Raw genomic sequence first — 19,248 nt, forward strand, 5'->3', positions numbered from 1 at the left:
ACAAAGTGTTGTTTTTTTTAAAAATGTAGCACAGAGCGCAATAAGGTGTCCTGCGACAATTTGGATGTTACATGAAATAGGCCAACACAGGTGTATACAGGAAAATTATACACTGCCTGTCTGTCTGTCTAAGTAGCGGATGTCCTGGTAGTATGGGCAGAGCTATATGCTGTAAACCCTAAGAAAGGCTTTTGAGGTCTTTCTTGCCTAAAATCTCTAAAAATGCTTTCTGTCCCTACTCCAAGATCTATGACTGAAATTGTCCTGCAACAATTAGAATGTAGGAGCAAATAGATCCAGTAAAGCCTATTTAGAATATACAACAGATTCCTGTCTGTCAGAATAGACAGCCACTGTACAGGTAGCCGGTCGATTCACTGTATATCTGAATTATACTGTGCTGTGTCTTGCAGCAGCCCCAAGAAAAGCTTTCAGGGTCTTTCCTGCCTACAATCAGCTCAATCCTCACTGTCCCTACTCCAAGATCTCTACCTCACTACCTTCAAGATGGCTTCTGATGATGAGCAGGAAAAGCCAAGTTCTAATACTCTGGAGGTCACATGAGTTACCCAGTCAATGAATGCAGACGCTTTTCTTGTGCTGACAGTGTGCTCCTAGGGCCTGTTACACCCACCTGCATAATTAATGGGTGGGGGGAGCTCCAGGGAAGTCGGGAGGGGAAACAAATTTTTACAGCATTTTCAGTCAGATGCTCGAATGAAAACAAGTATTTCGAATACTGCACCGCACAAATAATGTTGTTTGTTTTCCTTCCGTTTTTGCAGCATATTTTATGGAAGAATTAAGTGTGTCATTACAAAGTATAATTGGTGTCACAAAAAATAGGACCTCATATGGGTTTATAAGTGAAAAAATTTAAATTCCATGGTCTTTTAAATTTAACAGGGAAAAGGGGATTAATTCGTACTGAACAGAGGAAAGGGAGAAAAAACTAACAGGTAACAAGCCTTTCTGTCCTGGTTGTCATTACTCATTTTTAACTCCTGCTATGGGGTCCCCTTTTCTCTATGTACCCCCCTATGCATTTGGTTTACCTTCTCCTACAGTGTAGTAAATAACGTTGTCATCAATGTCGAGTCCATTTGTGTAAAACACGCCGATAGCTGGGGAGAAGCCGTGGTGGAAGGCGCATCCCCGAACATAGGATTCATTTGTTGATAACTTTAAATAAGAAAGCAAATTGTTATTTACAAGCTCCTTTTTGGGGTCATAATATAGTTAATTATTCCTCATCACACACATTACTCAGCAAGAGGTGACTGTGAGTAAAAAGACCTCCCAAAGACTACACTGAATATGAAGTAGCAAAAACGTTTTCCCAAGATAAAAAAGATTAAAGCAAATCTTTACCGGCTGCCACCCATCCAAAACCACCAGTTTTGTTCTCTAGTTGTCCGGTCCTGGAGTTGACTTTCCTCCTCGGGCCGGTATTATGTTTAAAAACAGCATCTGTGCCCTAGACCTGCAGCACCTCACTCCCCATCTCTCTTCTTTATCGGCACGCCCCTAGCCTGGATGGAGGCGGGGAGAGAGGCATCGCAGTCCTAGGGCATGGATGCTGTAGACTCTCCGCCTCGCAGCACCACCAGAATAGAACTTGTTTCTAACATAACAAGAAGGCCAACCCTGGGACCGGACATGGCATGTTGACAGCTAGTGAACAGTACCAGCGTTTGGGGAAGGTAGTGTCTGGTACAGATAATAAGGAATAATAAGGGAAAATAAGTACCTGAAAAATACAAGCTAATGAATACATACCTCTTCAAGATATAAGAAGGCCAGTGAGTACCGGGGATCTGTGTGATCTCTGTAACCTTCCTGCCCACTGTGATAAAATTCCACATTTTCAATTCTTGCGCTACCTTTAAAAAAATAATATAATGATTAGTAAGGACTAGGGATAACCGAACCGTATTGAACCAGATTCTTTACGAACTTTGCAAAACGTTCGGTTTGTCGCTGAACCGAACTTTGAGAATGTTTGCAACAAATCTGGTTAAAATAACAATAACAAATAAAATCACAGAATAGACCAGGATACAAGGAATTTTTTGTGAATATCAAGATCTGTGACGTCACGCCTGTTAGGATGAGACCTTAAATTAGTCTCCTCAGATATACCTGGGTCCTGCCTAATCAAAAATGTAATGTGACAGCTGTCTGTGAGTATCAACCAAGACACATGAAAGCAACTTCAGTGTTCAAGCTGATCTACTTTATTAAGTGAAAATCTCAGTTCATATCTTTACAATAAAGGTTCAAAAAATAGGAGAACCCCGTTTAGCCGCAACAAAAAAAAATTGGGGGGGGGGGGGGGGGGGGGGGGGGGAAAAAAAAAAACAACAGTCCAAAAAAAGTCACATCACTGTCCCAGAAAAAAAAAAGTCCTATGAGCTGTCCCATCAGCTGTCCCATCACTGCACAGTTGTGACTCATTGAGGTTCTTGGTGCCCAAGACCGTGCACCCCAGTGCTGATGTCTGGTCCTTTAATTATGGGCAAGAGCAGTACATGTCTGTTACTGCCCATTGGGTCATCATTCCCCAAGAAGACCATCATAAAGCTGGTCCATTCTTGCCACTGTTACCTCCCCGGTGCTTTAGGGGGCCAGTTCTGCACAAGTTCTGACTCCACCAGCTTGCAACCATCCACCGCTTTGACTGCAGTCCAACCTGCCTCGGTGTCTTACCAACAATGTCAGGCCCGGCGCTCTCAGGCTGTCCTCCATTTTGTGAGCCTGGGTGAACAGAGCCACAGTGGGCAGGAGCTCCTCCAGACCACCAGGGAGGAGATATATGAATGGCTGTCCTCACGTCAACTAACGGTGGGAAGTGTTGTAGCCCACAATGGGAGGAATCTTGTCTCTGCAGTGCAGAAGGGAGGGCTGAGTCATACACCTTGTACTGTCGTTATGTGATAAACCTCATAGTGCACAGGTTTCTTCGAACATTTCGTGCCAATTGTTGATCCCTTTGGAGGACGCGACTCTGTGAGCAGGCATGACTATGGATTGAATGACATCATCCCACTCGTCCGTGTTCTGGAAAGTGCACTGAACAACATCATCAACGAGGATTCCCAAGCCACCACTCAAAGGCTGAACATCTTCCTCCTACTCCTCCGTCAATTGTCTGCTCTCAACCATACTGGCCTAGGTGCAATCAGGTACTGCCGCCTCCTCCTCCTCCTCAAATAGTCTGTTCTCAACCATACTGGGCTGGGTGCAATCAAGTGGTGCTGCCTCCTCCAATAGTCTCTTCTCAACCATACTGGGCTGGGTGCAATCAAGTGCTGCTGCTGCCTCCTCCTCCTCCGTCAATTGTCTGTTCTCAACCATACTGGGTTCAAAACAGTACTATTATTGGTGCTGGTTCCACTGTCAAATGTCTGTTTTCCACCCTACTGGGTCCAAGGAACTTTGTGTCCTATGTCCCGTGTAATCACTGCACTGCACTTTGATTTTTCCCACTTTTTTCATTGTAATAGCACCTGAAACTAAACTAAACTATACCATATCAGACTCCCACTATTGCAGCTTCAATTATTCAGCCGTTATAGCAAGGTTTGTTTTAGGTTCAATTTGTACGAATCCGAATTTCACGAAAGTTCGCCGGATCAAACCGAACCAAAGTTTTCAAAAGCTTGCTCATCCCTAGTAAGGACTTGTCTACATATTTCCTTTCCTATAGGTTCTTCCGTAGTGCAAAAATACAAGAGGTAAACAGACCACAGCCATGATCCCATAGTTTTCTATCGAATTAATAGTGTTTCTGGTGGCATTAGGTGTGACACATTGTAGTATTACGAAAAAAATGTAGCATTAGTAAAATCTACAATACCTCGATATCCATTGAATGTGCTGACGAGAACTCGGGCTCCAAATGATTCACTGTACCATCCGGGGTAATCCTCACCAATGATCTTAATATTCCGAGTAAGTAAAGCAACGTCAGCTGCCAGAGTGTAACTCAGAGTTGAGTTTGGTACCTGGTAGGTGTTAGCTGAAAGAGAAATGCAATTAAAAATCTTTATCTATAAATATATTTTTTTTTAATTATCTTTTTATACTACCAGTACATTAGTTATACAGTAAGTTGTTAAAAGGTGTAGAGGCAGGTTTATTGTACTTATATTCTATGTCCCACATTCATGTTACCTATTTTATTTAATTCTGTGTACTTAAAGGGGTATTCTGGAGATTATTTCTTCATAGCCATCTAGGATTACACTGTTGTAAAAGAGCAATGAGACCTATATTTATCTACCCCATTTCTCATGCTGCTGCAGCTGTCATGGTGTCAGTTACTGCTATGCAGAACTTCCTTGTGTTGGAATAAGAGTCTGCCTGCTTAGCCAATCACTGGCTAAGTTGGGGCACCACTGCAGCGAGTGATTGGATGAGTGGCCAGGATCTTCTTCCAACTGTGCAGTGGAGACTGGCCCCATGACAATGGCAATAAGGTAATTTTAGATTTCCCTTCTGTCTTACAGCAGCCTCAGCATAGATGACTATAAAAATTACCTCTAGAGTATAAATGTAACATCAATAGATAGAAATTTCAGTGGTTAAGGCTCACAACTTAGTCATTCTCTTTTTCCCTCTGTGGAATGACCTCTTCAAAGGTCACAGAATACTTCAAGTAAGGTTTCCTATTCATGTCAATAGGTGTGGTCCTGTCAATTGTTTATGTCAATAGGTCTTACTATATAATATCTCTAATATCTAAATGTTGTTAACGGGAATCTGTAAGCTGCAGATCAGCTGACACTGTTAGATAGTTGTTACGAAAAGGACACTTTTTACCTTTCTTATATCCATCTGTGCTTCCAGAACATAAAAAAATCTTTTTTCTCCAGTGCAAAGAGTCAGAGTCAACCTTCCTATGTGCTGAGGGCTGGGACACCTCCTCATGTTCCCTCCCATACCACACCCGCCTTGGGATTCAGCTTCTAGATAGCTGTTAATCAAACAGAGATTCGGATGGGAGGGGGAGTGAGGAAGCATTCCAGCTTTTAGGAGCTTTGGATTGCCTCTTTACTATTTACACTAGAAAATAAAGAGTTTTTGTATATTTTAAACACACAGATAAATATATAAATAAAGACACCATGTGTTGCCTTGTTTTAACAACTATCTCACACTTTCAGCAGTTTGGAACCTCAGTTGCAGGTGATAGATTTATCAGTGAGCATAGAGGAATTGTTCTAGGTAGGAATTGTCAGATTATCCACTACCAACTCTTCGGTGGCATTGAGAATTGTTGAGTTAAAGTTACCATATAAGATTGGCGGTTGGTCCAAAGATTCTGATTGCTACATTTGGCATAGGGAAGGGGTAGTCCCCCTAATATGGGGCAGCTGGTGCCTTAAAGGGGGTTTTACGTTTAGCCACTGTGAGTAACTCACTTTATAGGATTTTTTAAATGTTACCCATAAACTATACATAGATGGTCCAAACTATAAAACACCTTTTAACATTAAAGTGTCACTGTCGTTAAATGTTTTTTTGCAGAAATCAATAGTACAGGCGATTTTAAGAAACTTTTTATTTGGGTTTATTAGCCAAATATGCCATTATCTGGATGTAAAAAGCCTTTTCCCAGTTCCCCCCTCTCCTCTCCGTTCTGTCATCCACTGTTCAGAATCGGCAAATCTCAAATGTTTTTTCATCAGTCGGATCTGTCTGGTCTATGAAGAGGGGAGGGGGGAGGGGGAAGGAGGGAGATTAGTGGGCAGCTGAGAGCCGAGAACAAAGGATTGCTCAGTGGGGGAGCTATTCAGAGCCCTAATTAGATGTCAGATAGCTCAGTGGTGACTGTCACAGGAGAGAGCCCGTGATGTGAGTGTAAATGAACTCTTTGTTGTCCTGTTTTTGCTGCCCTTACTTTCTCTCTCCATAGGAAAACCATGAAGACAGGGGGGAGAGCTTCAAACTGCTTTTTCATGATAAAAATGCATTTTCCGGCTAATAAACCCAATTACAAAGTTTCTTTAAATCGCCTGTACTATTGATTTCTGCAATAAAAATTTCAACGACAGTGACACTTTAACCCTTTGAGGACCAGGCCCAAAATGACCCAGTGGACCGCGCAAATTTTGATCTTAGTGTTTTCGTTTTTCCCTCCTCCCCTTCTAAGAGCTCTAGCACTCTCAGTTTTCTATCTACAAGCCATGTAAGTGCTTGTTTGTTACAGGAATAGTTGTACTTTGTAATGGCGTCATTCATTTTACCATAACATGTATGATGGAATTCCAAATATATTATTTATGAAGATATAAATAGGTGAAATCGTAAATAAGAATGCAATATGGTAACGTTTGGGGGGTTCCTGTGTCTACGTAATGCACTATATGGTAAAAGCGACATGATACCATTATTCTATAGGTCAGTCCGAACACAACCATATGCAGGTTACACAGATTTTCTAATGTTATATATATATTTTTTTTATGAAATCCTTTTTTTTGGCAATTAAATATTAATAAAATGGGCCTATTGTGATGCTTATAACGGTTTTATTTTTTCACCTATTGGGCTGTATGGGGTGTCATTTTTTCCGCCATGATCTCTAGTTTTTATTAATACCATATTTGTGAAGATCGGACGTTTTGATTACTTTTTATTGATTTTTTTAAAATATATAATGTAACATAAAATAGGTAATCTGCGCACTTTTTCCCCTCTTTTCGTGTACGCCGTTTACCGATCACAATGACGCTTGTTATATTTTAATAGATCGGACAATTACGCACGCTACGGTATATTATATGTTTATCTATTTATTTATTTAAAAATTTTTTTTTTATATAATCGGAAAGGGGGGTGATTTCAACTTTTATTGGGGGAGGGGTTTTGGGGTAGTGTATTGGTGTTTTGAACTTTTTTTTTTTACACATTTGAAGTCCCTTTGGGGGACTTCTACATACAATACTTTGATTTTTACACTAACCATTGCTATGCCATAGGCATAGCATTGATCAGTGTTATCGGCGCTCTGCTCATTGAGCCTGCCTGTGCAGGCTCAGTGTAGCAGATCGCCGATCGGACCGGACGGGGCAGGTGAGAGACCTCCGGCGGTCCGTTTCAATGATCGGGACCCCCGCAGTCACACTGCGGGGGTCCCGATCGGTAAGTGACAGGGGACTCCCCCTGTCACTTACACTTAAACGCCGCGGTCGCGCCGTTTAATGGTTAATGACACGCGGCAGCGCGATCGCTGCAGCGTGTCATTACCGGTGAGGTCCCGGCTGCTCACTGCAGCTGGCCCCCACCTCCTATGAAGCGCGCTCCGCTCCGGAGCGCGCTTCATAGCGGGAGAAACACCCAGGACGTAGAGTTACGTCATGGGTCGTCTGGGGACAGACTTCCATGACGTAACCCTACGTCCAGGGTCGTCTAGGGGTTAAACTTAAATATTAACTAATAATGTTTGTTTTGTCACTTACCTAAGTGATTGTAGCTGAGGGATACATTCAGAGTCAGGGTCATCTGGTCAGCAGAAACATTAAGGATCTGCCTGATCTCTGTCTGCCAGGCACTATAGCTGGTAGTAGTTATCAGAATATCTTCTCCCACCTTGCAAAAGACATTTGATGACATTTAAAGGGATTGTAGCATGAAACAAAGTTAGTAAAATTATACATGTGCCACACTGATATATTTAAAGGAATCCTGTTTTTAGTGACTTACATCCCTCTACTGTTTTGTCTCCCCCATGGATTTAATCTCTTTCCTTTCTGAACTGTGACCCTGCTTTTTCCATGCAACAGGACTCTTGTGGGGAAACCACCAAAACCACCATATTAAGTGGCCCTATAAGTCAATGTAATGACAAGGGAAAAACCAAGGCCAGGAATCCAGCCACAGACAGCTGTTTCAGGGTGTTGCCCCTCATCAGTGTGGAGCAGGATTCTGGCTAGGTGGGAGCAATGCCTAGTAGAGCCATAAGAGAAACAGATAACGGATCTCAGGTGAACCAGCCCAACGATAACACTGCTGCAGGTTAAAGCGCTCAATGCAGTGAAATCCTAGGTGCATTGCTCTCTGGGAAACATGGATATGTAAAAGAAGAGCCCATGGAGCCTCATTTAAGAGTGTTGAAACACAGGACTAGCCAGATATCCCTCTGGGAAGGACTCAGCAAAGGGGTGGCTCCTGTAGGGAGACCACCAAAACCTCCATATTAAGTGGCGCTATAAGTCAATGTAGATGGGGCACCAAGCGCTCTTCTTTGACATATTCATGTTTCCCACGGAGCAATGCACTTAGGATTTCACTGCATTGAGCACTTTAACCGGCAGCCGGCAGTGTTATCGTTTGGCTGGTCTCTCTGAGATCAGCGATCTGTTTCTCTTATGGCTCTACTAGGCATTGCTCCCACCTAGCCAGAATCCTGCTCCACACTGATGAGGGGAAACAGCTGTATGTGGATGGATACCTGGCCTTGATTTTTCCCTTGTCATTACATTGACTTATAGGGCCACTTAATATGGTGGTTTTGGTGGTTTCCCTACAGGAGCCACCCCTTTGCTGGGTCCTTCCCGGAGGGATATCTGGCTAGTCATGTGTTTCAAGACTCTTTAATGAAGCTCCACGGGCTCTTCTTTTGCATATTCATGTTTCCCAGGGAGCAATGCACCAAAGATTTCACTGCATTGAGTGATTTAACCGGCAGCCAGCAGTGTTATCGTTTGGCTGGTCTCCCTGAGATCAGTGATCTGTTTCTCTTATTCAATGCAACCGTGCACACTCCTTCCCACAACCCCCCTTGCTTGCAGACTTAAGCCCCTATTACATAGGGTGATGCAGAGGCGCAAACGAGCGCTGTCAGGGCTCGCTTGCTCCTCCTTCCCGCTCACTGCCGGTGCATTGGCGCTGGGAGCTGCGGGAGGGCTGCCTGGATGACTGCTAGATTGCTAGATTGATAGAAGATAGCAGCAGTTTGCTGCCACTGCTCTTATTCCACAGAGCGACAGCAGCATATCGCTGCTATCATAGTTGTTTGTCTTTTAGCATGTTGAAAGACGAGCGACATACAACAATCAGCCTACATGATCGTTGTCTCCTATTACACAAGATGACCGTCCGCAGGGGCTGAATACAGCCCATAATCATTTTGTTTTATAGGGCCTTTAGTGGAGACCAACTACCAGTATTTCCTGGTATGAGATTACAGTGGGAATACTTAAATCTAATGTAAGTATATACCTTGAATAAGGGCCTAATTAGAAAAGACAAAACCAAGAATGATCATACCCACCTGCCAATCTACTGGTTCGGAGACTGTGATGAGCTGGGATCCTGCTAATGCTGTATTCGCCAGCTTTGTTCTATATACAGAGCGAGGAAGTCCATGTAGCTCCAGCTGACCAAACACTCCTACACAGAGAAGATGAGGGAATGGACGCTTACATTTATAATGTCCATGTTGTCTTCAAATGTGTACAACAATACATATCTCAGTTTACCTAAAGCCTTTGAGCCTAGGATTAGTCCATTTGGCAATGGTAACTCTGGTGTTAAATGATTTCCTCTTAGTACAATATGTAGTTCTCCCTGGAATGGGTTGTCCTCTGTTCCTCCTATCAATTTCCCACCCTGTCCATAACCAAGAAACAAGGAAAGTAGAAATCATTAATGTTCAGAGATATTTTACAGAATTACATTTTTTACCAAGCATAGTGATCCTCACCTGGATGAAAATGTATGTAGCACTGACTACAGTTGTTTTGAAGGTGGGCTCATATAGGGTTGTAGAGTTGTCAGTAAGATTTCTCAGCTCCAAGGTCCCATAAATAGTGAGTTTATACAGGGACGGGATCTCTATATCAGCTATAACCCACCTGCCTGGAATGGAAACAGAAGCTTAGTCATAAATCAAAAGAATAAAACTTTTATTTCTTATTATTTACAATGCCCCAAATTTATCCAGATAGCATAGGGGAGATTTATCAAACATGGTGTAAAGTGAAACTGGCTTAATTGCCCCTAGCAACCAATCACATTCCACCTTTCATTTTCCAAAAAGTCTGTGAGGAATGAAAGGTGGAATCTGATTGGTTGCTTAAGATTGTTAAATAGAAGTAAATTACAAATCTGTATGACTTTTGGTTGATTTGAAAAGAGAAATATTTTAAAGTATCCCTTTAATGTAAATGATGTAGTGACATGGTGCCAAACATAATGGATCACTGTTCGTTGTTCAAATACATACGTGTGCAACACACTGGGTATAACAAAACTAATTTTAAAAAGGACAAAATACAGCATACAAATAATGTTAAAAAGTGAGCACATTCTTACCTAGTGGGATTACAACACTGGATCCTTCTACTGGAACAGTATAATAGTTTTCGGGCGATGATTCCCAAAAGGAGCTATCCGACCATAAACTGGAAATACATGATGAATATTATAATCAGGAATAGTATACTAGTTTTAAAACCAAGGTTATGCGTACCTTACTTTCTGAAAAATTTTAACAAAATGGGTCAACCATGGGGACAAAGTTGGCACGTTGTTTTACTAGAATATATAAAATATGGTTTGGGGAGTTTTACTTAGTCTGTTTATGTTAAAAACCTTTATGAAATTAGATAACTGGGCATCTTTGTCTGCAACATATGTAATCTTGCTCTTGCCTCCCCTTGTGATATCTGCTCATATATTCGTGCATATTTATTTGCAGTCTAATTCCTTTGACACGCTTTTGGCACTTTATTTTGGTTTACATGCTGTGAGCGTTGCTTTTGTATATACTGCATTGTGAATACTTGGCACGGGTTACATTCCCTTGGGGTAAATTGTATTGGTCTGGTCCCGTTAGTGGTAAGATTTTAAATGTTTTTGAATTGGGCATAGGGACTTTTGTGTTTTCTTGCTGTTGAGATTTATGTAATAAAGATGTCTTTTTTGGATTTAAAGAGACTCTGTCAGTATGTCCTATCTAAGGGTAGCATGATGTAGTGACAGAGAAGCTGAACAGAATGATGTATCACTTACAGTCCATTGTTCTGTGCAGCTGATCCAAAGATATCCTCCTCAATAACATGGCGATATGTAGTCCTAACCAATATGTGCATGAGCCCAGTAGTCCTCATTATTCATGAGAAGCAGAAAACTTCGCAGACCAGTTGCTGATTGGCAGTTATCTATCCTTGCTGTGTATTAGCAGCCAACTGTCAATCAGCGGCTGGGTACAGCAAGAATCCTATTCTCCTGCATATTAGAAGAACGACTCAACAAAATGATGTAGGTAATACGCTGATCTGTTAAGCATTTCTGTCACTAGTTTATGCTGCCCTCACTTAAGCATAATATATATTCATATATATACACATTATATGACATACACTTTCCCTCTTCTCATTTGTTGAAATTGGAATACTTCTTTAAGGACAAAACCAATTTTCATTTTTGCACACTTCTTTTTTCCTCTTTTTGTTTAAAAGGCCATAGCACTTGCATTTTTCACCTACAGACTGACATACGCCTTTTTTGCAACACCAATTATACCAATAATTTGCAATGGCAGACTTAACTTTCCCATAAAATATGCTACAAAACCAGACAAAAAGTATTCCTGCTGTAAAATTTAAAAAAGTTCCTGAAGGTTGTACGATTACGATAGGCAACTTATGTAAGTTTTATTTTATTTGACTGTTTTTTAAAAATTTATTGTTTAAAATTGCGCTATTACCATCCTTATAACGCTTTTATTTTTTTGTCAATAGGGCTATTTGAGGGTTACCTTTTGTGCTATGATCTGTACTTTCTATCGGTAGCTTGCTTGCTTATATGCAACTTTTTATTCAAATTTTTAATTTTTTTTTTTTCCCACTCTGTTTACCGTGCGAGATCAGGGATATGATAATTTAATATTGCAGTTTTCACTTGATTACTTAGGGTTGCTGAAGCCCAAAGTAAGCAATTGCCTGACCAGGATTAGCGCCAGAGCATCACTGGACCTCAGTCTGGCAAGTAGGATCAATCGTGCCCTGGGGTTTGCAATCCCATCACAACCACCATGGATGGCATTTTAACAGCATTTAAATGCTGCTGTCAGTTTTCACAGTGGCATTTAAATGGTTTATTAGCTGGTGCGGCACAGTACAGAGTGTGGTCACTTTCTGTACCCCCTTGGGGACTCCATGACATACGGGTATGTCATGTGCCCTTAAGGTGTTAATGATCTTTATGGAAATCCTAAAGATTAATACTGAACTGAATTTTAACCCCTTAGTGACCAAGAAAATTTCCATGTTTGCCAAATTTCTATTTTTGGAGACACCGTGTATACTGAGAGCTCATGTCTTGAGCCATCTCTATACCTGCTTAAAGGAGCCATGACTATCACTTTATTTTTGGTCGCTAAACTACTAGCATTTTTTTGTGAAGTGAGTTTAGTGTCACAATGCCACCAACTCTGACGTTCTCTCATTCTTACATTTTTTTTACCAGAGGGCACCTTTCTAGCAGCTTCGCACACAGGGTTCACACTACGTTTTTGCAATCCATTTCTTTCATCCGTTCTTTGAAAAAAAAAAAAAAAAGATGAAAAAAACGGATTCTTTTGTGTGCATCCGTTTTGATCCGTTTTTCCATTGACTTCCATTAAAAAAACGGATGCATTTTGATTTGTTTGTTTTTTATGATGGAAGTCAATGGAGAAAGGATCAAAACGGATTCACACAAAGGCATCCGTTTTGTTTTTTTTTGCAAAAAATGGATTGAAAAAAAAAAAAAAAAAACAGGAAAAAACGGATTGCAAAAATGTAGTGTGAACCCAGCCTAAGGAGTATACACTTTACTTTACTGTTGTAAAAAATTTTCCCACTTTATTAGAACAAGGCACCTGCATTCAAACCTGCTGGAGAGAAATCCTTAAATAAAATAAATGCATAGTATTCCAAAGCCTTCTTGCCTGCCTGTAGTTCTGGCACATTCTCATAGGCAGTTACCTTATTATATCTTAAAGAGCACCTGCCAGTTCTGTTGCTAAGTAGAAAGGTGGTGTAGAAAGCCCCCCTCTCTGTCTCAGACATATAGGGCTCCATTGTAAAAGCCAAGCTCCATATGTCACTCATGCAAGGCAGGGTGCGGAGTGGGAGGGAGGAAGCTTGCAGCTCAGCACCATCTCTTGGACTGTTTAACTGTGGAGCTGACAGATTCCTTTTTAAAAGTCCCTAATGTAATATCTATAATTTTAATAGAACCTAATCAAAGATTGGAGGTTGCATGTCCACAATTTTTTTGTCAGTTTGCTCCACCTTCAGCCCAGTCTCATCTTTCACTCAGACTTGAGAAAGTGTTGCAAACAGAATATAAGGGATGCAATACAATAATTTTACTAAAGATTTTACTAAATACTTAAAGGGCAGACTAGATGGACCAAGTGGTCTTTTTCTGCCGACAGTATGTTTCCGAGATGAGAAAAAAAACATTGGGAACTTAAAGGGAACCTGTCACCCCCCGTGCCGGGGTGACAGGCTCCCGACCCCCCTTAGAGCCCCCTATACTTACCTAATCCCACCGGGTCCCGCTTCTGGAGGTGGTCGGGTGATGAAGATCATAGCCGCTGCAGCCCGGCGCGCGCGCTGAGAGATATGTCCAACACCCATAGAGAATGACAGGAGAGTCCAGCGCTCCGTCATTCTCTATGAGCGTTGGACTCATCTGAGGAGCGCGCGCGCCGGGCTGCAGCGGCTGAGATCTTCATCACCCGACCACCTCCAGAAGCGGGACCCGGCGGGATTAGGTAAGTATAGGGGGCTCTAACGGGGGGTCGAGAGCCTGTCACCCCGACACGGGGGGTGACAGGTTCCCTTTAATGTAACAGTCACTTCTAACTCGCTCGCTGTCATCATAGGGCTTCGGAAACAAACATACCATATCGAACAAGCAGATGTCACTTTTCCTCCATCATTACTTTAAAAGAAAAAGAAAAGTTATTAGTGATAGGCTTCTTGACAAAAATCACCCCAAACTAGTAAAAGCTTGTCAAGAATATATACATGCTTGTAAACATAATGAATGCTTGTGTGCAGGACATGAAGGGATTGAATAAACATTTCCCCTAAACCTATTTTTTTTATTATTATTATTTTACATTTTTTTATATTAGACATTTTTTGGTAAAAAAAATTATACATCTATCTATCTATCTATCTAATTATTATTATTTATTACAATTTTTTTTAATCAGATCTAATCCTTTATTTTCACCTCTCTGCAGCCCTGTTCTCTTCACTTCCTGTGGGCGGACCCCAGTGTAGTCATGTGACCAGGAAACAGCTTTTTTTTACCAGGATTACTTTGCAGTCTGACCCTTGGTAACTCCCTAGTTACTGCAGATCACTTATCCTGTGCCCCTCCACTAACCAGTATAGAAAATTACGAAAAGAGCCGTTATGTGAACATAGCCTATATGTAGGAGAGTGTGTGTGTACATATGTGTGTCTCTGTGAATATGTGTCTTTATTATGAGACTGTATATATATATATATATATATATATATATATATATACATATACACACACAGGCACATATTGTATATACACTCAGGAATGTACATACATAGGGACACATACAGTCACATACAGTATGTACATACAGCCAGACACATATATACCCATTCAGAGATACACACACACACACACACACACACACACATGCTGTACACAGAAGCACATACATCACAGTCCTATGTACACAGTCAGACAGATACAGTATATACCCATTCAGACACAGACACACACACACAAAATGCTTTACACTGAGGCACTTACATAGTCCTCCTCTCCTGTATGTTGTCGGGCAGTATAAGGGCGGAGCTTCCTCCTGCAGGGGACGGGACTCCCAGTAACCCCCTGTATGCTGTCTCCTCCTCTCCCCACTGTTCTTCCTGGGACTGGCATCATTGTGCAGCAGATCTCCTCCAGCAGCATATTCCTCCTCCAGTATGTAATGGGGTCGGGCCGTCAGCATGCATTGAGGTTTGCTGCTGCTCACAGTGGTGCGTTGTTGTGCCACCTGTGACAGCAGAGGCCTTCAGTCTGACCCTGGCCCCTTCAGCAGCTGCTTAGTAAGCACCGGGGCCTGGGGGGCCTGGGAGTAGGGGGGGTATCCGCTGTGATGCCTGTTACTTTTACAGCCCAGGTGGCCCCCCCATGTACTGGCAATCTGGGCAATCTGAGAATAACTGCATCCCCTGCCGAACGGACCCCAGGACAGATCTTGGATTAAAAGCAGCTATCTGAAGGTACAAGGTACGGTTTGGGGGGGGGCAGATTTTGGGTACAGTCTCGCTTTAAGACTGGAGATGCCAGATACTGGAACACAAGCAGTGTATTCATAACTGCATTCGTCTCCCTTCCTGTGAGTGCAGTATGCTACAATAAATCATCCTGAAGTCACTGCAACTGGTGAGAGCTGGAGAGACAGCATATCACTTTCCCTTTATCGTCATCAGACTCACATCCTCTTTTTACGCAGGGAGATGTGTGCCCTACAATGATACATTTTAAAGCCTAAAGTTCTAAACAGAGGATGAGCCAAGGATTGGGCTTTTCCCCAGTCCTTAGCTGATCGCTGTCATTTTTAGGGCCCTGTTAGCCTGAGCAATTTTTAATGATTAATAATTAATGATAAACATTAACAAACGGTCACCTGTACATCTCCAGCTGTCATCATATTGCCTTTGGAAAAAAACATACCTTGTTGGGTTACCAGCTGTTACTTCTTCTTCTTCTCCTCCGTCACTTTGAAAGAAAAAAAAAAAAGATAGTTAGAAATGATAGGCTTATTGACAAGAATCACCCCAAACTAGTAAAAGCTTGTCAAGAAAATATAAATGCTTGTAAAAGGAATTTTTGCCCAAACATTGAATATTTTTTTAAATCTATAGATGTGGGCACAACAGAAATCAGCAAAACAAGGAACAACAGGGGGCGCTATCACTGACATCAATGTAAACTACCACATAACAGAGTGTTTAATCAATTGCTGTGTATGAAATATTTTTTTCCCCACATCCTATTGAAGTGCAACCAATGTTTTTTTTTTTATTGAGTGCTCTCCTCAGATGTTTTTTTTTTTTTTTAATTCTTTTATGTGGTACTGTTTCACTGTCATATGCATACTCTACCATCTGGAGCTTCCTAAACAAAGCCTCCTGTGGCCCTCCTCTCTAGGTTGCTTCCTTCTTTTTTTATTAGCTAATGTAGATGTCCCTGTGATGTAGAAGCCCCATGCATGTTCAAAATACACACAAAGACGGACGGTGCCATCTGATTTAGACGGTCTTCTATCATAAGCCCCATATCAGCTGCCTTGGCTCTATGGTGAGTATATCATTGCATTGGATATCATATACAGCAGGTATTTCTAAATATAATAAATATTAATGTTGAAGACACCCTGTTATTGTGCAGCAGGAGAAAGTTAAAATACAGTTTGAGTAAATTGTCCGACTATTTGAGATTTATATATCGTGATCTACATACAGTTACCTTCCAGTAACTGGAGTTGTAGTTGTAGATGTAGTTGTAGATGTAGTTGTAGTTGTAGATGTAGTTGTAGTTGTAGTTGTAGTTGGAGCTACAGTAGATGGGATACACTTCCCAAAGTAGCATTGATAGGCCTTAAAGTTTACTACTATGTTTGACATGGTTGTGTCCAGCATCCCAGCCACGGCACGTCTCATAACTTTGTGTTTTCCAGACACTAAGAACATAAATAAATAAAATTAAGATAAATCCATAAATACATCTATTACACTGGTCTACATTTGAAAAAACAAATTCTGCTGACCTAAATATTTTTGCTGATTTTACCCAAATGAAAGGGGCTGATTTCATATTTGAAGGCAAAAAATATGCAATACGTCAAATTTGTTTGATAAACCGGGCCAATTCTCATTTTTGTGCTTTCATTTTGTCCTCCTTGTGTTTAAAAGGCCATAGCGCTTGCATTTTTTCTCCTTCAGACCCAGATAAGCCCTTATTTTTTGCAACACCAATAATACTTTGAAATGACAGACTTAATTTAACCATAAAATATACCGATAAACCAGAAACAAATTATTTGTGCACTGAAACTGAAAAAAGTGCAAATCTTTTTATTTTGATAATTTGGTTTTGTGTTCACATCATTCGCCCTATGGTATAACTGACATGTTATATATGTTCCTCAAGGCAGTACGATTACAGTGACATGTAACTTGTATAACTTTTATTTTATTTGATGGCTTTTTAAAAAAAGCCATCAAATAAAATAAAAGTTTTACAAGTTACATATCGTCCTAATCGTACTGACTTGAGGAACATATATAAGAAGTCAGTTCTATCCTAGGGTGAACGGCATAAGCCCCCCCCCCCCCCCCCATTAAAAAAAAAAAGCATTTTTCTTCTATTTCACCACACATATATTTTTTTTCTAGTTTCATGGCATATTTTAGGCAAAAATTAGTACAATTAGTGCCGCAAAAAATAAGGGCTTATCTGGGTCTCTAGATGGAAAAATGCATGCGCTATGGCCTTATATACACGAGAAGGAAAAAAGGAAAGCACAAAAATGAAAAATGGCTGTGTCCCGTAAGGGTTTAAAAAAAAAATAAAGTTTTAAAATTTCTCTGTTACCATCCTTATAACTCTGTAATAAGATCAGAAGATCAGAGAGCAGACCAAGCATTCTTCTCTATGGTTTTCATGGATTTAAGGAATTCTTTGGTTAGAAGTCTTATTTGCAGGCCATCAAATATGGCAGCTTTTAACTTCGCTTGGGAAAGAGCAGGAGATTTGGTAGTGATGTACCTGAAGAACTCCCCATCTCCACCCAAAGCCCTAACAAACTGCTTTATGAGTCTCAATTTTATATACAGTGGAGGGAGCAACAGTTGCTGAGGATTAGCAAGTGGTTCATTCTTAATATTCTTTTCACCAATCTTGAATGTCTCTCTAGCAGGCCATGCTATAATGTGTGTGTGTATAGAGCCACAAAATGCAGACGTCAGCAGTTTTAAGCGACTTATTCAGTAGTCTTCAATTTAGTTATACCTACTGCATATCTGTCTACACACTATTATCTTTTTTCACACTCAGCATTTCCAAATAATCATATATAATGTTACGTTATAACTAGTGATGAGCAAGTACTAAAATGCTCGAGTGCTCGTTATTCGAAACAAATATCTCCCGATCTCTCGAGCATTATTGCAGGGGACCAAAGTTCGGTAGAGGGAAGGTCGTGTGAAAACCTGTCAACCTCAGAAATTGATGGAAACACAACGGAAATGGACAGGAAACAGCAGGGGCAGCATGTATGCATGCCTCTGAGGCTGCCTAATGGCACCATTATGCCTAATTCTGTGCAACAGCCTGGTTAAAACAGAGGTAGGCATATTGACCACCCAAAAACTCAGCCTGACACAGCATGGCAGTGAGAACACAGGGAACCATTAAAGGACAACTCCCACGAAATTTTTTTTTTGCTTATTCAACACACATTTCAAAGTTATATAACTTTGTAATGTGGTTAAATACCCGGTCTGGCCCCCTTCCCCCACTTTCGAACCCCTGACCGCCCCCCCCCTCCCCGGAAGTTAAAGAAATTATACATTACCTATTACGGTCGTCACGGTCCTCTTCTCCTGGGCGCCATCTTGTGACGACGACGTCAGAGCCGGGGGGCGGTCCGGGTCTTCTTCCTCCTCGGCGTCTTTATGGAAAGTGAATGGGATAGAAAAGGCTGCTGGTGGACATGCGCACCAGCAGCCTTTTCGTTGGCTGGAGCACATCACATGGCTTCCAGCTTGCTCAGCCCTGATTGGCTGAGCTTGCTGGAAGCCATGTGATGCGCTCCAACCAATGAAAAGGCTGACGGTGCGAAAGCGCACTGGCAGCCTTTTCCATCCCCTGGAACCTGAAGCAACCTGACGGCGGACAGCGGTGACGGAGAGGCGGACAGCGGGCGAATCCAGTGGCGATCATCACCGGAGGGATGGTGAGTATGGTGTCTGTGTGTGTCTGTGTTTTTTTTGGGGGGGGTCCCGCGGGAGTTGTCCTTTAAAACAGAGGTAGTATATCATGAACCACGCTAAAAAACACCCACAGCATGGCGGTGAGGACAGAGTGAACAAGGTAGAAGCGGTAGCCAGTCAGCCTCCCCCAAAATTAGGCCAGACACTGCATGGCATTGAGCACACAGAGAACCATTAAAAGGGAGTGAGG

The 19,248-nt window shown here is 41.6% G+C and overlaps 1 protein-coding gene across 1 annotated transcript in view; it reads right to left on the reverse strand.

The window, feature by feature from the left end:
• The window catches only part of LOC138783038 (fibrocystin-L-like), a 218,263-nt gene that overhangs the window by 39,177 nt on the left and 159,838 nt on the right, over positions 1-19,248 (reverse strand). The window contains exons 39-49 of the mRNA XM_069957185.1: positions 16,531-16,744; positions 15,736-15,780; positions 13,909-13,947; positions 10,324-10,412; positions 9,713-9,867; positions 9,489-9,618; positions 9,281-9,399; positions 7,467-7,596; positions 3,860-4,021; positions 1,780-1,883; positions 1,056-1,182 (exon numbers count right to left, since the gene is read on the reverse strand). Of these exons, the coding sequence (XP_069813286.1) occupies positions 1,056-1,182; positions 1,780-1,883; positions 3,860-4,021; positions 7,467-7,596; positions 9,281-9,399; positions 9,489-9,618; positions 9,713-9,867; positions 10,324-10,412; positions 13,909-13,947; positions 15,736-15,780; positions 16,531-16,744 (1,314 nt within the window). The remainder of the gene's footprint in view (positions 1-1,055; positions 1,183-1,779; positions 1,884-3,859; positions 4,022-7,466; positions 7,597-9,280; positions 9,400-9,488; positions 9,619-9,712; positions 9,868-10,323; positions 10,413-13,908; positions 13,948-15,735; positions 15,781-16,530; positions 16,745-19,248) is intronic.

The sequence above is a fragment of the Dendropsophus ebraccatus genome, chromosome 2 (genome assembly GCF_027789765.1).
Source record: "Dendropsophus ebraccatus isolate aDenEbr1 chromosome 2, aDenEbr1.pat, whole genome shotgun sequence".
NCBI lineage: Eukaryota > Metazoa > Chordata > Amphibia > Anura > Hylidae > Dendropsophus > Dendropsophus ebraccatus.